General features: G+C 32.8%; 2 protein-coding genes across 2 annotated transcripts; both read left to right on the top strand.

Moving 5' to 3' along the window:
• The first annotated feature begins 953 nt into the window (after nucleotides 1-953).
• On the top strand, nucleotides 954-15,616 carry LOC132728729 (NADPH-dependent diflavin oxidoreductase 1-like). The gene is made up of 16 exons (XM_060714398.1): nucleotides 954-1,073; nucleotides 1,880-2,020; nucleotides 2,668-2,745; nucleotides 3,131-3,228; nucleotides 3,612-3,710; nucleotides 4,040-4,141; nucleotides 4,433-4,654; nucleotides 6,285-6,406; nucleotides 8,091-8,260; nucleotides 9,157-9,204; nucleotides 10,787-10,894; nucleotides 12,008-12,206; nucleotides 12,803-12,862; nucleotides 14,035-14,156; nucleotides 14,548-14,642; nucleotides 15,289-15,616. Exons 1-16 carry the CDS (start codon nucleotides 1,002-1,004, stop codon nucleotides 15,431-15,433), a joined length of 1,881 nt encoding a protein of 626 aa, XP_060570381.1. The 5' UTR covers nucleotides 954-1,001; the 3' UTR covers nucleotides 15,434-15,616.
• Nucleotides 15,617-19,903: 4,287 nt separating this feature from the next.
• On the top strand, nucleotides 19,904-21,814 carry LOC132728726 (uncharacterized). Its single transcript, XM_060714396.1, has 2 exons — nucleotides 19,904-20,079; nucleotides 20,870-21,814. Exon 2 carries the CDS (start codon nucleotides 20,900-20,902, stop codon nucleotides 21,812-21,814), a length of 915 nt encoding a protein of 304 aa, XP_060570379.1. The 5' UTR covers nucleotides 19,904-20,079; nucleotides 20,870-20,899.
• Nucleotides 21,815-22,048: the final 234 nt, after the last annotated feature.

Below are 22,048 nucleotides of genomic sequence, written 5' to 3'. Positions count from 1 at the left end.
CAAATTTTCAAAATGTGTAAAACAATCATCATGTTAATATGCGTTTATAGGTCAATAGCTGATTGTATAAATAATCATTTTAGTCAAATACATTTATACAGTACAACAATAATAGAACTTTTATGCATAATAAGTAATTGTAGTTATTTATTAACTTCATTAATTAGTCTTTGTCAATGTACATCTCAAAAGATAATGTGGGTTAGTCATTGTTGAGGTTTTTTACAAATTCTATTTCTTTTATGTGTTGTCATTTAAAATGCCTTTGTTGAATACATATAGTTACTAGTCCTTTGTTAATTGTGTTATCAAATCAGAATTAGCTTATGTTATCTTATTATTGTTTTGTTTATGTACATTTAATGTACTGATATTTTATGTAATTGTATGCCTGAGAAGGCCCATGATTGGTAATAAAACATTATTCTATTCTATTCTATTCTATTCTTTACCCGGCGGTACTTAATTGTCGATACACGTGATGAATAGTACGCGGGAACCAGAATACTACACGCCGTTATTGAACGGATATCGGTAAAAATATGCGGCACCAAAAAAAAAAAAAAAATGGTCGGCGAGAGCAAATAAAATTTTTTGGAGCGCAGCGTTTTTTTAGGGTCGGTCGGGAGACAGCAAACAAAGCTATTTTTAATTTTGGCCCAAAAGTATAGTAAGATGGATGTCATTGATTTTTTTTATCTGATATATAATTATAACATAGAATATCACTCTAAAGCAATACACAATGATAAGTTCCTCAAATGCAGTTATTTGATAGATCACAGTACATTGCTTTTCTTTTTATTTCTGAAATATCTGAAGGCCAACAGTTTTAAATTAAAATACTAGTAGTTTATCATCATGTGACTTGTTTCCTTTTATTAATTTGAAAGTTATTCTAAAAGAATGAAACATCCATTGGTTGACCTTTGTTTTCATACATTTTACTGATATTGATATGCTACGGAAAGTCATGATCTAGTTATACCTGCACGTACAGTATGTTACGGTGTGATACAGAATTTAGACCCAGTTTATTGTACTTACTTAACCTTCAGCTGTTCATGAGACCGGTAAGTATTAAATTTTACTGTGCATCTCTGCCAAAAAGAAAGTCATTTGTTTATAATATTTGTTTTGACATATTAGATTTATCTATGCGTTTTAACAAAAGTACCAGTTTGGTAAATATGTTTGTTAATTTTATACATGAATCAATATTATTACGAAATGTTTGTCGATTTGTACTTAAAATTTTCGTACCAAAGAATTGCAATATTGGGCCATCAAAGTATAGCAATATCGGGCCAATTGTTGGCAAACTGCATGATGTTTATGAAGTGCATATGAAGATTTACTGTCATTTTGATTGTATAAAGACAAAACACCCTGTCAAAATGATTATTATCTAGATCTACTAACCTTCAATTTTTTTCAAAATTCATAATTATCACAATTTATCAGTGATTTGATATCTTCTCAGTGAAATATATACCTTTCTTTTCAAAAGGTATTGGGTTTAAATATGGAAGTGGGCGAGTTGAGTAAAGTTTAAACAAGTTTCTTTTTTCTTTTCTTATTAACAATGATATTCAACTACAGACAAAAATATATATTTCACAATAATCATGTTTCACAATGATATCACAAAAGACAAAATGGGATGTGGGAATAATTGGACAAAAAGATAACGTGGCACTAATGTCCAGTTGCTTGTCACTTCAAAATATATCCCAGGTTATATGGATTAAATTTGGTACAATAAACATTTCTTTGAAACTTCCAGTCTTACATAATGTAGGGGAAAAATCCTGTTTGAAGGAATTAATAGAAAAAATTAAAAAATGTTTCATATACAATCAATAATATTATATTTCAGAATATGGCAAGTGGAAGGAGACTTCTGATACTGTTTGGCAGTCAAACTGGCACTGCTCAAGATGTTGCAGAGAAAATTTCAAGGGAGGCAAGGCGGAGACATTTTCTGCCAAAAGTTGCAGCCCTTGATTCTTATAATATTGTAAGAATCTTCATTATGTGTTTTTGTTACAATCTACTTATTCATTCTTGAAGAAATGTCATGATCCAAAACAAATTCAGATGAAATTCTTTTTAATGTTTATTATAACTACAAATTTAAATGTAAATATGTGAAGGTAGATTAAAAAAATTGGTTTAATATCTCATCAATGATTTCATCTAATATAGTAGTACTAGTATCATTACGCTTATTGTTGCTAAGCAACACATTTTATTTCTTTGTCTTTATCACAGCAGTTTTGTTACAACTAAAAAATGATGTTCTGATGACTGTATCGTTTGACACTAATCAATGTCATCCTGTTTTCCTACAAGCAGAAGGAAGTTGTATGAATTTTAAAATATTATTTTTTATTTTCAGCCATTTGGCATCTCTTTAAAATAAAAAATCTGGTTTTTTAATTTGATGAATGAAATGATTAGCTTCTTATCTCAACATATATCAACATTATTGAGATGATAGACACAGTAAAATCACACTTGAAATTGGCATGCCCCAGTCAGGACTTGAGCCACAGGTCTCTGGATTGCTGGTCCATTATGCTAACCACTACACAACAGTAGCCATTGCATTTTCTTCATGCTAATTGGCCATATGTATTGTGATAAGTGATTATTTATTTTCAGGCTGAACTGATACAGGAGAAGCTTGTAATTTTTGTATGTTCTACAACTGGTCAAGGTGATCCTCCAGATAATATGACTGTAAGTTTATAAAGAGTATTAGAACAAACTGTTTAAACTGAGTGTCTCTATGACCAATTAGTAAACAGGTCCTGACTTTAACACCTGACACTCACTGTGGATTCATTTTTTTTAGAGGAATCTGTCAATGTAGGTCAGTGCTAGTGACCACAGAAGGGCTTAAAATGATGATCCCTGGACACTGAGAGGCAGACACCTTAACCTCAAAGCAATCAATCTTCTTAATTGTCAAAAAAAAAATTAATGTTTTAAAAAAAAATAAAAAAAATGTAGAAAGGGTATTTTCTAATGTTTGAAATTTTATCCTTGTCTTTATTTTGTACTTTTACAAAGATATTCTATATACTTACCCACAGTATAAGTAATATATAGTTCATACTTACAGACATTTTGGCGATTCATCATGAGAAGGAATCTACCTACAGATTCTCTAAACCAGCTATCTCATGCAGTACTGGGACTTGGGGACTCTTCTTATCAAAAGTAAGTTATCACATTTTATTGATGCATAGTGTACATTATACTTAAAAAGTTTACTTGATAAACTGTTATGTAGTTGATGCAAGAAAATTAATATCTATTTCCATTCTAACTTCTAATACATGTAAATTAAATTAAAATATGTTCTATGTTTGAATATATGCCATGCCCAAAGGGACCTTGACCCTTGAAACCTTGACCTTGTGGCCTTGAGCTCATTAATGTCATGCACCTGTGAAGTTGAAAGGCTGTAGGTGGAAGGACTTCCATGTTATGGTCTAGGCAAAAAACAGGCAGATAAATAAACAGACCAAAAACAAAATGCCTTCCTGAGCTATTAATCCATTGGCATAACAATCTATTTATTTTGTTATTATCAACTTCAGGTTTAATTTTGTTGCTAAGAAACTGCACAAGCGGTTGCTGCAACTGGGAAGCACAGAGTTGTTGAATGTAGGACTTGCTGATGATTTACATGATCTAGGGTAAGTTATTGTTTATTACAATGCTGCAGATTTTTAGGATTAATTATAAGTTAAGTGCTGAGGATTTTAGTCAGTTTAAGTGTGTTTTAGTTTTGCTGATGATTTACATGATCTAGGGTAAGTTAAAGTGTAGTGTCTATCTGCTTATCATTAATATGATGTAGCGTAAGTTATAGTGTCTTAATTTTTGAATGATCAAGGCTTAGTTTAAGTGTTTTTAAGTTTTGCTGATGATTTACACAATCTACAGTAAGTTGTAGAGTATAAGTTTATGACAAGGGTTACTTTTCTGTGTAAAACTGATCTTTACTTTTCTTTCATTGTTTCAGAGCAGATGCTGTAGTATATCCCTGGATGGAAAACTTATGGGAGAAACTGTTGGCTATGTATCCTTTAGAAGATGATCAGCAAATTATCCCACCACATGTCAGGTAAATTATCCCTCCAGATTTATTCTGTAAATCATTATAACAATAGTATATGTGTAAAAAAATTTGTATTCACATATGATGTATGCATGTTAGAAATATCCAACAGGTAAAATTATATATACATATACAATATGAGAAACTTGTAAATGGTAGTAAAGTAAGATTTCATACTTTGTTGAGGATATTAATATCTCAGTATTGTAAATAACTCCTAAATCATGTTTATTATTTAGTATGGGGTTTCCTTTCTCTTTTACACTTGTTTATTTCAAATTTTCCTTTATATTTCAGACCAGCTGCAAGATTTAGTGTGACTTTCTGTGATGGGAAAGACAAAATATTAAATGTTGTAACCAATGGAAATATAGAATGTGGCAGGGATGTAAGAGTACCAACCTGGTTCCCAGCTCAACCTTTTCCAGCAAAACTGATCTCAAATGAAAGAGTAACTTCCCCTGATCATTTTCAGGACACAAGGCTAATACGTCTTGATATAACGGGGTCAAATTTTAGGTAATAACTGGGACTGTTAAAAGGTTATGACAGGTTCTATGGGTTATGACAGGTTCTATGTTATTTTAAATAAAGATCAGCTTTAGACAGAAAAGTAATTAGACTATCATGGGAAATATGATAGTTTGAATTATCAGCAAATTATCCCATCAAGGGTGTCCATGGCCGAGTGGTTAAGGTCGTTGACTTTAAATCACTTGCCCCTCACCACTGTGGGTTCGAATCCCAACAGGGACTTGGATTCTTTCATGTGAGGAAGAATCCAGCTAGCTTACGGATCGTCGGTGGTTCTACTCAGGTGCCCGTTCGTGCCTGAAATAATGCACAGAGGGGCACCTGAGGTCTTCCTTCACCAGTAAAGCTGGAACGTCACGATATGACCTATACTCTGTTGATGTGTCGTAAAAACCCAATTAAACAAACAAACAAATTATCCCATCACATGTCATGATCAACATGGTGTAGGTTAAGTTATAGTTTGTCTTAATTTTGCTGATGATTAACATGATTTATGGTAGGTCATGTAATCATAACTTTAGTTTTACTGCTGACGATTTGAATTTTATGTATCGACTGACATAGCTAATACAGCGAAACATGTATTGATATTTAAAATTGTGTTGGTTTTGATCTATTTGTCCTACGTTATATTTTAAGGAAATACTTAATAAAAAAATTGTAGGTAGATGTTTTGTGTGAAAGATTTAAGTTTTGAAATTACGTTGTATTATCAATCTTCACCAATGAAATTTTAAATGATAAAAAAATAGAAAAATATATAATAGGGTTGAGAAAAGTCACTTAATGTCAGTATTACTTTTACGATGTAATTTTATTTTTGCAGTGATAAGATATTACAGAAATGATGTTTTCATTGTTTGATGACATTTACTGGCAGTGATTGTCTGTTTACAGGTATAATCCGGGGGATGTTTGATGACATTTACTGGCAGTGATTGTCTGTTTACAGGTATGATCCGGGGGATGTTTGATGACATTTACTGGCAGTGATTGTCTGTTTACAGGTATGATCCGGGGGATGTTTGATGACATTTACTGGCAGTGATTGTCTGTTCACAGGTATGATCCGGGGGATGTTTGATGACATTTACTGTCAGTGATTCTCTATTTACAGGTATAATCCGGGGGATGTTTGATGACATTTACTGGCAGTGATTGTCTGTTCACAGGTATGATCCGGGGGATGTTTGATGACATTTACTGGCAGTGATTGTCTGTTTACAGGTATAATCCGGGGGATGTTTGATGACATTTACTGGCAGTGATTGTCTGTTCACAGGTATGATCCGGGGGATGTTTGATGACATTTACTGGCAGTGATTCTCTATTTACAGGTATAATCCGGGGGATGTTTGATGACATTTACTGGCAGTGATTGTCTGTTCACAGGTATGATCCGGGGGATGTTTGATGACATTTACTGGCAGTGATTCTCTATTTACAGGTATAATCCGGGGGATGTTTGATGACATTTACTGGCAGTGATTGTCTGTTTACAGGTATAATCCGGGGGATGTTTGATGACATTTACTGGCAGTGATTGTCTGTTCACAGGTATGATCCGGGGGATGTTTAATAACATTTACTGTTATTGAGTCTCTGTTTACAGGTATGATCCGGGGGATGTAGCAGTTGTTTGTCCACAGAATATGTCTGACACCGTAGATGATTTTATATCATACATGAAATTAGACCCTGATACAGAATTTACTTTGCAGCTAAACGACCCAGGTATGATGGTTAGTTTTGTACTACACTACCAACATATCTTTATGAATTGACAACTGTGTAAGATTCTATGCATCTGAAACTAGGATGATTGACAAAGTTTACCATGCTTTATATGCCACCACTCTAGGGTGGTGGAGACTTTTAGATTTGCCACTATCTGTCTGTGCATTTATGTGCTCCATGTTCAAACTTTACAGAAATCGTGATGAGGATGTGAAGTTGTGCACCTTTGGTTTTGATTGTGGATTAATTCAGTTTTAAGCTCGACTATACGAAGTATATGGAGAGCTGTCCTACTCGCCCCGGCGTCCGCGTCCAGATTTTAGATTAAAGTTTTGGTGCAGTAAAATATTTTTCACTATAACTTTGTCATTTCTTCAGGTATCAACTTCAAACTTCAAATATATGTTCCTTATCATCAACCACATCTTATGTGACAAGGTTCATAACTCTAGCACCAATATTTTCAGATTTATCTCCCCTTGAACTTAGAATTTTCCTTAAAAAATACTATTTTTTACTGTTAATTCTTTATTTCTTAAGGGATCAACCTCATACTTCAAATATATGTACCTTATCATCATCCCCATCTTATGTGACAAGGTTCATAACTCTAGCACCAATATTTTCAGATTTATCTCCCCTTGAACATAGAATTTTCCTCATAAAAGTACTATTTCTTACTGTTTCTTCTTTTTTTCTTAAGGGATCAACCTCATACTTCAAATATATTTACGTTATCATCATCCCCATCTTATGTGACAAGGTTCATAACTCTAGCACCAATATTTTCAGATTTATCTCCCTTTGAACTTAGAATTTTCCATAAAAAATATTATTTTTTACTGTTACTTATTTATTTCTAAAGGGATCAACTTCATACTTCAAAATATATTTACGTTATCATCATCCACATCTTATGTGAAAAGGTTCATAACTCTAGCACCAATATTGCAAGAATTATCTCCTCATAAACTTAGATTTTTTTACTAGAAAAATGTTATTTTTTATTATAACTTTTTTATTTTTAAAGGTATCTACCTCAAACTTCAAATACTTATTCCTTATCATCAATTACATTTTATGTGACAATGTTCATAACTCTTGAAGCAATATTTACACATTTATCTCTCTTTGAACTTAGGATTTTCTTTAAGAAATATAATAACTTCTTTACTTTTTAAGATATCTACTTCAAACTTCAAATATATATTTCTTATCATTACATAAATGTTGTGTGACAAGGTCCATAACTCTAGCATGACTATTTCTAGAATTATTCCCCTTGATCTTGGAATTTATGTTAACAAATATTATTTTTTACTAGAACTTATTACATAATTATACATAATTGATTTTTCTTTCATAGTTTTGTCCTCCTTACTGCGTCCAGTATTTTATTAGTCGAGCTTCGCTGTCTCCTGTGACAGCTCTTGTTTAGTCATTGCCTTTGACAGCAATTTTCAGTTTGTGTCACTCATAGCCATCTGTCATGCTGACCTGCTGTACGTCTGTAGACTGACATAACAGTGGAATGTTGAGGCATCTGTGTCCTATAGACACATTTCTAGTTTTTTCAGAAATATTTCATGTAATGCTTTTCCTGTTCCTGATAATGCCTTATCTATCACATATTCAACCATAAACATTTCATTATATCAAGAATCAATATTTTACTTTACAGATGCAAGTTTACCAAAATTACCGGAGCCATGTTCTATAAAATACCTCGTTGAGAACTACCTTGACATAAACGGTGTACCTCGACGTTCCTTCTTTGAGATGCTGCTTTATTTTGCTGACGAAGAGAGGGAGAAAGAAAAACTTGAAGAGTTTACATCTTCAGAAGGCCAGGTAATAGTTTATGCCATAATAAGTAACTCCCTCTAACTAAGACCAACTGCCAAAGTTTTTATGTTTTTTTTTCACTTAATTCAGTGGGTGATATTATTAATTTGATTTTATATGCAGCTTATTGTAGCCCATGGCAGCTTATTGTAGCCCATGGACAATTATGACAGCCATAGCGAAAATACTAACTCTTTTTTATGTAAAATTTAGACCCCTTTTGTAAGCTATCTGTCACACAGGCGAATTATTGTGTTGACAGAATCGAGGGTGGGTCTGAATTTTTACTGGTGATTTGGACTTTTTCCTGTGGCAGCTTGCATTTAATTGCTTGAGTTTTTTTTAAAAGAAATAATGGAATACAGAAAGACTAAAAATTAATATCTTTTAAAATTGCTGGAACTGACAGCCAAACACAGACCCATACTTACATGTTCTTTGCTGCAATCTGACCAGGCACTGTACTGTTTCCTGCCCCTAGTGACTGAGGGGTTGCTCCTACAAGTTGAGGCATCAGAATTTCAGCCACTGTTTAACCCTGGGTTCGAATTATTGCAGTTTATGCAACTTATAGCTCCAGCAGGTGAGGCAGCTTTGCTTTAAGTTTGTAACACCCAAGGTTGGCTAAAATCATCTTCCCAGTTTTGACGCCATATGACCTAAAATGTGTTGTTGAGCGTAAAACCAACCAAACAAATATTGTTTCATCTTGATTTGTCAAAAATCGATAATAGACAGTTCAAAGAATGGAATCGCTTGACAAGTTTAATTAAGAAATTTAGTTGGGTAAAGTTTCAGTAATATTCTAATATGATCATTATTAAGTTACTTTAATCAATGAATTGTCAATTTTCTGAAATCAATGTACATGTATTACTCTATAAATAAGTGTATTTTTTCAGGATGACCTATTTACCTACTGCAATAGAGTAAAAAGAACTTTACTAGAGGTAAGTGGTCAATTTGTTTAAAGACTTTTTGTATTATGGCTTCAGAAAGCATGTATTTAAAGTGGATTGGTCTACAATTGTCCAAAAGTTCAAATACAAATAAAAACAATAGAAATTTATCATGTACTTGTGCCGCTTTTGCGACTCCGTAAAAATGATATACATGTGTTGTATTTTGACTTGACATCAGTTGCATTTTACCAACAAAGAGTCAAGACGTGCTAAATGATAATGGTACACTATAATTGCTTCAATAAAAAGTGATTCTTATTTTTACTGTAAACAGTTCTTATTTTGGATATGTGATAAATAGAATATTATATTTGTGTAGGTTCATAACTAAATTTATTGAACTCTTTGCATAAAATAATATTATGCTCGCCAGAGGCTCTCATAATATAATTTTATTCAATACATTGAACATTTTATAAATTCAGTATTGAACCTATGCTCATTTAATATCTTCTATATATCATTTGGATATTCTTATGAAATACTTCTTATGAAAACAGAATGTTGATAAAGTTTGTACAAGAAAACTGCTACTTATATGTCATATCTGATCATGTATCCAACACTTATCAACAACATCTATATATAGTTCTCTTGTGGTTTGTTTTCATGTATGATAATGAATACTATCAACATAATTATTAATGGTGTTACAGACCTTCCATTATAGACCAATTCACTTTAAGGTATACACTGGAGCCGCGATATAGCGCTCATGTTGGGGTCCATGATCTCAAGACAGCGTTGTAACGAGTAACTTTTTATAACGCTCATTGTGTAATAATAGCGAAAATATCGCATTACCCCACCCACCGCCGAAACATATAACGCTTGTTAGTGGAAATGATTGTTTACTTACCTTCCAATGGATATCAGTCCAAGCTTTTTTATATATTATTATTAATTATTTTGTAAAGCATTACTGAATATCTTTAATATAAACATGAAATTTACAAATTAAAAATATAAACCACGAATGTACAATTGTTTATAAATTTCCAGTAAAACAGCGGTGTTAACGTGTGTTATGTGTGGTCATGAAAATTGATACCTAGTGGATGGGACTAAATTAATCGTCTTTCCTGCTGTCTCTTGTGAAAAAATCAGTCATCCTCAACAACTTTTTTGCCGATAGATCAAAAGTAATTGCTTTTTAAAATTAATTGTACGCTTGGGTGATTTACTTAACTCTTCGGTTTTTGAATGTTTTAGCTAACAGTTTGATACCTGACTGATCAACAGTTCAAAATGAACAAAAGAGCGGATTAACGCTTACCTGTGTATGACTTCACACCTTCTTATCATGAGTGACGTAATTATGACTGTTTATTGCACTCGACTGACACTTTGAACAAGCCTTATAGAGGATAAGGTGGGGTATTGATATACATGAAAAAAAAATTATAATCGGCGAAAAATACGATTTTTTTTTGGGAGCCAAGGCATATGAGCGTTCTACTGAGATTAGCGCTATACCGATGAGCGCTATATCGCGGCTCCAGTGTACTAATTTATTGACATATTTAATATATTGTTATATGATGTATTCTGTTATGTTGTTGTTTTTCAGGTGTTTCATGATTTCCCTCACACAAGTGCCAATATTCCATTTGAATACCTGTTTGATGTGATACCTGTACTACAACCAAGGTCATTCTCTATAGCTTCTTCTATAAAGGTATTTTCTACCATACTGCTTCTTCACATTTGCTCTGCTGCATTTAAGTTGTAAACTTACATTGCTTTAATTTTAGAACAATCCATTTGAAGTTCAAGAGATTTATTAAGGTACCAACAGTATAATAGTTTAAAACCTGGTCAAACTGCACGTATATACAGGCTGGCCTGGCAGTATACTGGTGACAAAGTTATTACTGCTTTTGGTTCCAGTAGGGTAACGGTTAAGTTACAATGGTTCCAGATTTTTAAGAGTTAGAAAAGCAGGACTTGATAGGTACCAGTCAATAATATTATTTTTGATTTAAACATATTCTATTGCCAATAATTCATTGAATGACAGAGTTTTGGGTTGAATAACAAAAACAGTTTTGGTTGACTCACAAAATTTCTCAACATAAGCAAGTGTCTGCCCTGATCATTATATTTAGTGGTATATATTGACAAATTAGTTTAGTAAGACTTAATTTCATGGCAGAAAATTTGTATATTGATAGGTAAAGTTACTCTCTATCATATTGATTCTGCAAATATATGCAGGTAGCTAGCTAATATTAATCTACATTTGACAAAATACACAAGTAAGTTAAGTAGTATAAATTCCCTATAAGAATCAACAACTAAAAGAGATAATGAAGGACAAAATCTTTTGAATAGTTCGTGTTGCTGTAAATTTCACTGTGTCATTCCAGAATTATAAGATACCTGTTATAGTTTCAAAAAAGATACTCATTTGCTTCTCTTGCTTTTAAAAACTAGTTATAACCTATTAGAGATTCGGTATTTTGTATGGAAGTCAAAGACTAATTTGTTTACATTTTGATGACTTTATGACAAATAATTTCACATTCAGCCATACATTCTTTTGGTAATAAGCATTTAACATGTTCTAAAACCGTAATTTAAATGTTATAATATTCATATTTGCCCTTTCTAAAGTTAGAAAAATTTATTTATTTTTGAGGCATAATGTACCTTAAAAGGGAATAGCACCGTATTTACTTTCTAGTATTGTACATGTAAATGTAGGATATATAAAATCTTTTCTTGTCAAGTTACTGTAAAACAGTAATACATACAATAATAAGTCACAAGTAAAACATTTGTTTTGTAGGCACATCCTGGTGAAATACAGCTACTAGTGGCTGTAGTGAAATATAAAACAAGGATTGCGTTACCAAGGAGAGGTGTATGTTCCACATGGTTGTCACAACTTGATCCTGCTCAAATATCACATATACCGTTGTGGATTAAGAAAGGGACAATTAAATTTCCTACAGATAAAACTACGTCAGTTATTATGGTTGGTCCAGGTTGGTCTTTAAGTTTATTTTTATGTAATTTCCATGAATTATTTACTATAACGTTATAACAACTTAAAATAAAATGCATTTTTTCTCATTAGAACGCAGCAAAATGAAATGGTTATTTGTATTTTTTTTCTCAAGGCCCCTCAAAAGTGATCAAAATGCCATATTCAATTTGCTGAAGTAATTATTTAATTTTATACTAAATTGTTAAAGGAACTTCACCCTAAAAACATAAAATTTGAATTTCTTACATAGGTCAATGGGGGTACTTAAACAGAAAAATATTTAAAAGGTTATTAGGAAATATACTAAAAAATAGATTGAAATAGAAACATTGTACTATTTATATTTCGATTTGAGTGAGGAGCATTTTCACATTGGAATAGGAAAAACAGAGGAAGCAAATAACTGAAATTTTGCACACAATTTACTTTTCTAGACCGTTATCAAATGGAACATTAATCTCGGAAAATTATTTCCAAGCTCATCATGCATGTAAAGAAAACCTCAGTGGAGTCCTTTTGACACAAACTACCTTTAACTTTTATACTGCTGAAATTATATCTAGTTACAAATAAAGTATAATTATTTTTTCACAGGTACTGGAGTTGCTCCATTTAGAAGTTTTATAGAAGATAGAGTATCAGCAAATGTTCCAGGTAAATATTGATCTGATTATTTTTGAACTTTCACTTATTTGTTTTTGAGACAGCTTGTGTTGAATTCTTTTTGTTGAGGAAGCTATCTATAGACCTTACAAAGTGTGTATTCTACCCACAGTCTATCTTTACTGGAGTAATAGTAATGCCAAATATAGTTCTGGCTTCCAAAACTTTATAAGCCGCTCTTTAACATTTTTGTTTTTCATCTGATGCGGCATTAAAGTTTTGGATTAGAGTCCCGTTACGAATCCTAACCAGAATAACATTAGTTGATTTATTCTTGTTTTTCACTTGCAAATACACTTGACCGAATCAATTCTTGTGCATTTTACGATAAAACAATTATTTTAATATCATTATATACCAATTAAAGTATGAAAATATTAATACCGTCATTAAAATTGCCTATTTAACTGTAAAACATCAATTTACGCCGACTACAGTCGGCCATGACATTCAGGTGCCACGCGAGACCTCGTATGACGTCATTCGCGGGAACAGATTTGAATAGAGTCGTGTACTATATTTAGAACATTTTGTTGACATGATTTCAATATTTTTATTCAAGATAATGTTTTTATTTATTTTCATAAATTTTTCAGTACTTAAATATGATTTTATTGAATATAAAAGTCAGTAAATCACCTTTTTCAATATCTTTAAAAAAAGTAATGTATAAAAATATTGGAGGCACATGGGTTCATAAAGGTCAATCTCGTAATCACGTGGTCAAACATTTTGGCAATATGGCGGCCAAGTGCCGAAATTTTTACCTGTCGGAAACTATTAGGTAGTTTATGTTCCTAATAAGATTTTTATTTGTCCATCCTTGGCTTATCAACAGATTATATATAGTTTTATCAAGGTATGCTTTACTTTACTTCATGGCATGTTCGATGAATAAATACGAGCGTGTCAGATTCCTGGCACGATTATTGGTGGACTTTCCCTACGGGGTTATCTTCAGCGTTCACGTCATGTCATAGTATATAAACGGGTACGCTGAAGACCTTAAGCTATGCCAAATATAGCCCTACTTCACTTTGTCAAGTTAAAATTGGTCCTTTTGACCTGAACAGCAATCCTAAGAAAGTACATGTATGCTTTATAACAATTTAAAATTTATTCGTCATGAAATTGCTTATATTGTTGTGTATGCTGTTTTCCAGGATCAGTGTTATATTTTGGCTGCAGGTACAGCACTAAAGATTTCTATTTTCAAGAAGAATGGAAGGATTATACTGATAAATCACTATTAAAATTGTATACAGCTTTCTCCAGGGATAATGAGGTGAGTGGTTTACTCTTTATCTGCTGAATTTGTTTCATGGATTTGCTGGGCTTTTATTTTGGAACAATCAATTAAAAGTTTAAGGGATAAAATGTTGCTGATGTGCAGGCTGGCCTTGCACTATACTTGTAGCAAGTATAATAACTTCCAATTTAAGCAGGTTTTAAAGGATTGAAATTATCTTAAGTCATGTCAAGTACCTTTGCAGAAAAACTAATTATGTTCACTAAGAATCACTAGTTCTTTAATGTTAGATCTCTATAGCTTAGTGCTTAAGGACTCTAACTAACCTACTCCTCAATATTGTGTGTTTGAATTCAAAATAAATATTGTGTCATATTGTACCTTGTAACATTATGATTATTATGACATTATTTTCACCTTTTTTCAGGATGCAGATAGATACTATGTACAACATGCTATCAGAGACAGTGGTGAATCTGTGTGGAATCTTCTTAAACAAAATGCCTGCTTCTTTATTGCTGGGTATAGGAATATTTTACTTCTATCTAGTTTGCTTTATTAAAAATAGAATACTAAATTTCAATGGGTTACAGTTAACTAATATTTCCTGGATGCAAATGTTATTATTATTGACTTTATTGTTTATGTATGTAGCTTCCAATTGGTAGTCAGTCTAAAGACATTAGGGTTGCAATATTAAGTCCTGGGTGTGGCTCCCATTTTGGACAACTTGATAGATAACAATGTGTCTAAAATTGTTCATCATCCACAACCTGTCAAAAGATAAAATTAGAATTCAGTTAATTCTTTAAGTTTGTTTTTTTTGGAGGGTGGGGGGGGGGGAGAATAGATAAGTTCTTACAGAGAATAAGTGTGAGAAAAAAAATAGCCACCATTTACAAGTTGATTGTAATTTTCAGGCATGGAGGACTTTGTTTTAAAGAATTATTCTTTAAAAGAAGCTCCTTTCTACAAAAAAAAGATCATTTTAAGGTTTTGAATTTTTTATTAGAGTTTATGTGTTACAAGATAAAAAAATATGCAACTATCTTTTGATATCAATTTTATAAAAGCGAGGCTAATAAAATTGATATCAAAAGATAGTAGCATTTTATTCTCTATGAGTCTGCTGTCTTGTGAATTATATTGTTGATACATCTTGTTAAAGGAATGCCAAGAATATGCCAGATGCTGTTAGAGAAGAGGTTAAGAGTGTGATAATGAAGTATGGACAATTATCACAGGAGGAGGCCCAGAATTATATGATGAAGATGGACCAAGAGAAACGATATCAAGCTGAAACATGGTCCTAAAACACTTTATGATATATGAGTAGTCAAAAATATTGAGAATAGATTTCCGTGCTAGTCGTTGGTGTAAGAATTCGATCAGAGACCTTTTCTCTATATTTATTTATTTGTTAACGAATGTATCAAGCTGATTTTTGTTTATCAAACTAATTATGTATATTTTAAATAAATACATTTGAAAAAGGATTATTTCTATTTTTGTGCCCCCCGGCATGTAGTAATTGAACCGGCCATCCGTCTGTCCGCTCTCACTGAAATGACGGTGTGGGGTGGATATCCATGTTCAATCCGTACAGACGGTACTTGTGGGGAAAAAGGTTGCTTATGGGGTGCAAATACGTTGCTTATGGGGTTTTAGAGATCAAAGGAGATCAAAGAAAAAAGCCCATAATGTCAACTCAGTAGGAACGTCCGTCCATCTGTCTGTCCGTAAGAGGTTAACCTAGAACGGCAAGTTGGATTTTTCGTAAGTTCTACTTGTACCAATGGCTTCTTTGTTTACACACTTACTAATCAATACAAAGTACATGATCTGGTCAAGTTACATAACTATGGCTTCCATATTTACGAAGTTATTGCCCTTTTCAGCACTTAGAAAATGAATAATGGTTAACCTAAAACGGCAAGTTGGAAATATCTTAAGTTCTATCTATACTAATGGCTTCATAATTTCCACACTAACTTATCAATACAAAGTACATGATATTGCCAAGTTATATAACTGTCATCCATATTTCCCAGTTATTTCCCTTTTTCACTTTGAAAATAGGGCCTTGTCTGGTTAACCTATTCCGGCAAGTTGGATTTATCGTAAATTTCTCTTAATTGCTTAATTTATTTAATGATATCTTGCATATTTGGTAGGTGGATACCTTTAATGGTCCTCTAATTTTTTGTGGAGTAAGTGGTCTCTAGGGTCAAGGTCACTGGCTTAGAAAATAAATTTCAACATTTTTGCTCATACACCCTTTATTTTTTGGTTGATGTCTTTCATGTTTAATACAAACATGCCAAGGGAGGTCCTCCTTCTTTGGGTATAGTAAGGGTTCCTTTGGGTCAAGGTCAATGTCACCAATATCAAGGTCACCAATGTTAAAAATAGATTTTTACAGGTGTATTAACCATATTCTATAGACAGATGTCATTTATAATTGATAGGAACATAAAATTTGATGGAGTTAGTGGTCAGTTGGGTCAAGGTCACCAGTGCTAAAAATAGATTTTTACACTTTTGCTCATACAGCCTTTATTTATTGACAGATATATTTCATATTTGGTAGGAAGATAACTTGCATGGTATTCATCCTTTTGATTGGGGTAGGGATCAGTGGGTCAAGGTCACTTGTGCTAAAAATAGATTTTTACACTTTTGCCCATACAGCCTTTATTTATTGACAGATATATTTCATATTTGGTAGGAAGATAACTTGCATGTTATTCTTACTTTGGATGGAGTTAGGGGTCAGTTGGGTCAAGGTCACAAGTGCTAAAAATAGATTTTTACACTTTTGCCCATACAGCCTTTATTTATTGACAGATTTATTTCATATTTGGTAGGAAGATAACTTGCATGGTATTCTTCCTTTGGATGGAGTTAGGGGTCAGTTTGATCAAGGTCATCAATGCTCAAAATAGATTTTAACATTGTTGCCCATACAGCCTTTATTTATTGACAGGTTTATTTCATATTTGGTAGGAAGATAACTTACATGATATTCTATAGGTGTCAATGGGTCAAGGTCAAGGGTGCCAAGTATAGATTTCTTACATTTATATATATTTGATAAAGTTGAATATTTATCACTTCACAAGTCATAGCAATGACTTGGCAACTTATATATTTCACAATTACAAAATGCCATGACTCTGTCAAGCTATATAACTTGTGTTTACAATTTTTTGGCAATGTTTCTGTCCATAACCGAGTGAATGGGTAAACATTTTTTGAAATATTGCTACTGACAAGAATCGGAGCCGGGGGCATTTGTGTTTAACAAACACATTCTTGTTCTTGTTTTTAATTTTATTTATTTATTTTATTATTTTTTAGCTCACCTGAGCATATGCTCCGGGTGAGCTATTAGGATCACGCGTCGTACGTCGTCCGTTGTCCGTTCACACTTAAAACGACATCTCCTCTATAACCATAACGCAGATCATAATGAAACTTTACAGGCATGTTCCATGTGTGAAGCCTTAACAAAGTTGTTCAAAGAATTTCATTCCATGCAGAACTCTGGTTGCCATGGCAACCAAAAGAAAAAACTTTAAATATCTTCTTCTAAAAAACCCAAAGAGCTAGAGCTTAGATATTTGGCATGAAACATCTTCTAGTGAGTGTCTACCAAGTTTGTTAAAATAAAAGCCCTGGAGTCAAAATTGGCCCCGCCCCAGGGTTCATTGATTTTCCCTATATGCATATAGTAAAAACTTAAAAAATCTTCTTTTAAAGAATCCAAAGAGCTAGAGCTAAGATATTTAGCATGAAACATTTTCTAATGGGTGTCTACCAAGTTTGTTCAAATAAAATCCCTGGGGTCAAAATTGGCCCCGCCAAAGGGGGTCATTGATTTTCCCTATATGCATATAGTAAAAACTTCTTTTAAAGAACTCAAAGAGCTAGAGCTAAGATATTTAGCATGAAACATGTTCTAATGAATGTCTACCAAGTTCGTTCAAATAAGAGCCCTGGGGTCAAAATTGGCCCCGCCCAGGGGGTCATTCATTTTCCTTATATGTTTATAACAAAAACTTAAAAGATCTTCTTTGAAAAAACTCAAATAGCTAGAGTTTAGATATTAAGCACGAAGCATCTTCTAGTGAGTGTCTACAAAGTTTGTTCAAATAAAAGCCCTGGGGTCAAAATTGGCCCCGTCCCAGGGGACATTGATTTTCCTTATATGTGTATAGCGAAAACTTAAAAATGTTCTTTGAAAAAACCTGAATAGCTAGAGTTCAGATATTAAGCATGAAACATTGTCTAATAAGTGTCTACAAAGATTGTTCAAATAAAAGCCCTGGGGTCAAAACTGGCCCTGCCCTATGTGTGTCATTGTTTTTAACTATATGTGTAAAGAAAAAAAACTTGAAAAATCTTCTTTTAAAAAACCCAACAAGCTAGACCTTAGATGTTTAGCATGAAACATCTTCTAATAGGTGTCAACTAAGTTTGTTCAAATAAAAGCCCTGGGGTTTAAACTGGCCCCGCTCCGGGGGCCTATATACAGGTGAGCGACTTTAGGGCCATCATGGCCCTCTTGTTTTTTTTGCTATTAATATTTAAACACGAATTGACCATTGAGATTTTATTGACACTTGATGGTTTATATATATATATCATATACGTAAAAATTGTTCAAATCGTGTTTAAATATTAAAATATTTTTGAGTGTTTACAGGGGCAGGATCTGACCCCCAAGAGTCTGTGTTTTGGATAGTTACACGTTGTCACAATTCTTTTTATTTACGTGAGGATTTGATTCATATGTAAGCAAAACAACAATTGTGACCAAACAGACATGTGGAATAATTTAGATATGACTTTTAAAAGACCTTGACTAGACCTTGAATAAAGTTTGATTTTATTTTCTTAACTTTTTAATCTTTTATTTATTGAAAGGATTCATGCTAGGACAAAACAACAAGTGTGACATACAGACCTATTCAAATTAAGAAAGGAAAAGCTTCTTTTGTTTAATTTTCTTTTTAAATAATATGTTAAACCGTTAGTTAGTTTGTTTGTTTACTTTAAGAAAAAGTAAAAAAGTTGAGTGTTGCCCCCGCCCGGCGGTGGCTCTTGTTTATATCAGGATCATCGCTTTTACTGTGTAAAATGAACCCATAAGGAAAAGCGTGCCAACGTTTCAAAACGGGCTTAAATCGTATATAAAAATCGTTTTTCAATTGAAGTCTTTAGCATTTTCTCTATTTTTACTCTTTACAGAATGTTACATTTTAAAGAGGTTTTGTTGTTGTTGTTGTTGTTGTTTTTTGTTGTTGTTTTTTACCTCTGTGGAGCTCCTTTAACTGCATAGAGACTGGAATTTAACAATAGAAAGTGTGAAATAACGGTAAAATGAGCTGAAAATAAGCATTTTTTTCTAAAATAATTATAACAGAAAATGTGATAATGATAATATAAGGTATGTTATATTTTAAAAGAAATTCGATGCACTGTAATGCAATTTTCACGTATTGATTGGCTGCCAGTCAGATATTTTTGTATAGCGTAAATTTATATCTTTCTTTAGATTTCTATAGTATAAAGAGAAGAAAAAAGAAGAAAAGGCCAGTTATTTACATTACTTTATGCAGAGTCTTTCAAATAGAAAGTCCCTGCAAGCTTCATATCAATGCTTTAATTGTAATTAAAGCCGTGTGTAAATAGAACTACAGTTCAACAATAACGTTTAATATATGTTTGAAAAATAACATAAAATAAACTGATCGATAATTGTTTTATGCTTTAAATTTGTTTCGTGGCTGATGAAATATCACTATTTAAAGCGTAAATTGCTGGAAAATAAAATACAATCATTGATATACTATAAATGGCAAGCAGCTATAAATGTATCGATCTTTAACCTACTCGTTGTAGATATATTTGGAAGTTTCGTTGGCACAAAAGATGTTGACCTAGATATTTTAAGGTAATTTTAGCAAGTTATTGTAAATATAGACAGATGGCTCAATATTTTTAACGGCTACTGGATGAAATATCCAGTGTGCTTTGTTTTTGCATGTATATGACTAATATCGGTATAATTATGTTGGCCGTGCCGGGAAGTATGCAACGGCGAGTTACTTTGTATATATTGTATAGTAAACGAGTGCTGGATAGTAATTTTGTTCATGGTGATCAAGGTGTGATTATTTTATGATAAATTGACAATATTCATTTACACATTTATGTAAGGTAAACTATTTAAACATATTTAGATTTTTAAGGAAATGTCATAAATGAATCAAGTACTTAGTGTTGAAAATTGAATATTTCTAGGGCTAGGAGCAATTTTGCACCAATTTTTAGCCCATCGGAGAGGGCAGCAACATTATTTTTTTCTCCATAAAGCATATAAAGTTTTCAGTGGACTACCGTGACATCACAAAAAATCTTCCTACATACATATTCAGTTTCATTCAGTTAATAACGGAGTACGAATTAAATTAAAAGGTCAAATTCTGGCAGATGACCCGGGGACCGTACTCTCAGCGCCTGACAGGGCGGATTGACCTTCATGAAGCCTAGAACACACACGCACACACGCGCGCGCGCACACACACACACACACGCACACACACACACACACACACACACACACACACACACACACACACACTTTTAACGAATTTCCAGTTTCCATATTCTTTTATTAACGTGCCACAAGCAAACAAGAGTATTAGACGCAATTTTAAGCTTTACATCCATTTGAATTTCAGATAAGAGCAATTACTTTATAGAAGGCAAAGATGGGAAATTGCTTCAGAAAAACAGACTACCTTGAATCATATTTGAACCGCGTGTATGAAGAGAAATGTGCTTTCCTGGCATCGGATGAAGAAGTTGAGTTTATCAAGACGGGAATAGAAACTCTTGCAAAAAATATGGTTGGGTCTATTCAACAAAATCTTATGAAAGATGATGTAAATCTTAGCGATAAAAAAGGTTTACAAAAAAAACTACAAGATGACAAAAATGCAGATATTGATTTGTTAAAGACTGAACATATCAGTATAGAACTCGATAATGTAAGAAACAAAAATGATTTAATCAAAGTTGGAAGCTTTTATGACGGGACAAAGAATACATTTCCTGATGAGTTTGACATCATCTTCTTAGTTAGCAGATTAGATGGTCACCATCCCATTTGTAGTTTGTTTGAGACATTCGATGACACTTTGAAATATATTTCTCCTGATGAGCATTCTAAGAGGGAACTTTATTTTGACAAATATTTGGGACAACACGGTCCAGCATTTATGTCTCAATTTATTTACAAAAATGACCCTACTAGTAAATTTTCGACATCTAAAATACCCATTCATGTTGATCTTGTTCCAGCCATCAGATATGTTACCAGTGGTGATACAAACAGAGACGAGTTCAATGAAATTGTAAATAATGTCAACCCTAAATCATTCCGCGAAGAAGTATTGAAGCGAGGCGACTGTCTCAGGATAAATACTGTATTAGGATATACATTCACAGATACTGAACTACACTTCATAAAGAACGTTATATCACCAAAACATGTAAAAGTATTGAAAATACTGAAATTTCTCATAAATGGAGATGGGGATGATAAAATACTGGAATATGATTTAAATTTGAAAAATGAAAATGTTGGCTATTCATCTTATCAGATTAAATTTAAATTGTTTTAAATCATAACGGGAAAAGGGCGAAAATGGGGAGAAGGTATTTTGAAAGATTGTGTTATAAGATTTTTCAAGGGGGAATTTTGTAACCAAAAGGGTTTTAAAACCCCCACACTTTGGACTTACCGGGCCAATTATTTCCCTCGTACAAGAATCTAAAATGTTTTTTGGGGTTTACGGGGGGACGTTTTTTTCAAAACCCTTGTAAACAGATGAAGTTTGGGGACAATTGTTTTTTAC

The sequence above is a fragment of the Ruditapes philippinarum genome, unplaced genomic scaffold (genome assembly GCF_026571515.1).
Source record: "Ruditapes philippinarum isolate M1 unplaced genomic scaffold, ASM2657151v2 ctg5400_1_1_1_1, whole genome shotgun sequence".
Lineage (NCBI taxonomy): Eukaryota > Metazoa > Mollusca > Bivalvia > Venerida > Veneridae > Ruditapes > Ruditapes philippinarum.
Note: the sequence above shows the minus strand (reverse complement) of the source record. Positions and strands in the feature narration are given on the sequence as shown.

Excerpts from the sequence above, each read along its gene's own strand:
- LOC132728729 (XM_060714398.1), top strand. The coding sequence starts at position 1,002 with ATGTTACGGTGTGATACAGAATTTAGACCCAGTTTATTGTACTTACTT. Across the intron at positions 2,021-2,667 it reads CCCTTGATTCTTATAATATT|GCTGAACTGATACAGGAGAA; the intron begins GTAAGAATCTTC and ends ATTTATTTTCAG. Across the intron at positions 14,643-15,288 it reads GCCTGCTTCTTTATTGCTGG|GAATGCCAAGAATATGCCAG; the intron begins GTATAGGAATAT and ends ATCTTGTTAAAG.
- LOC132728726 (XM_060714396.1), top strand. The coding sequence starts at position 20,900 with ATGGGAAATTGCTTCAGAAAAACAGACTACCTTGAATCATATTTGAAC.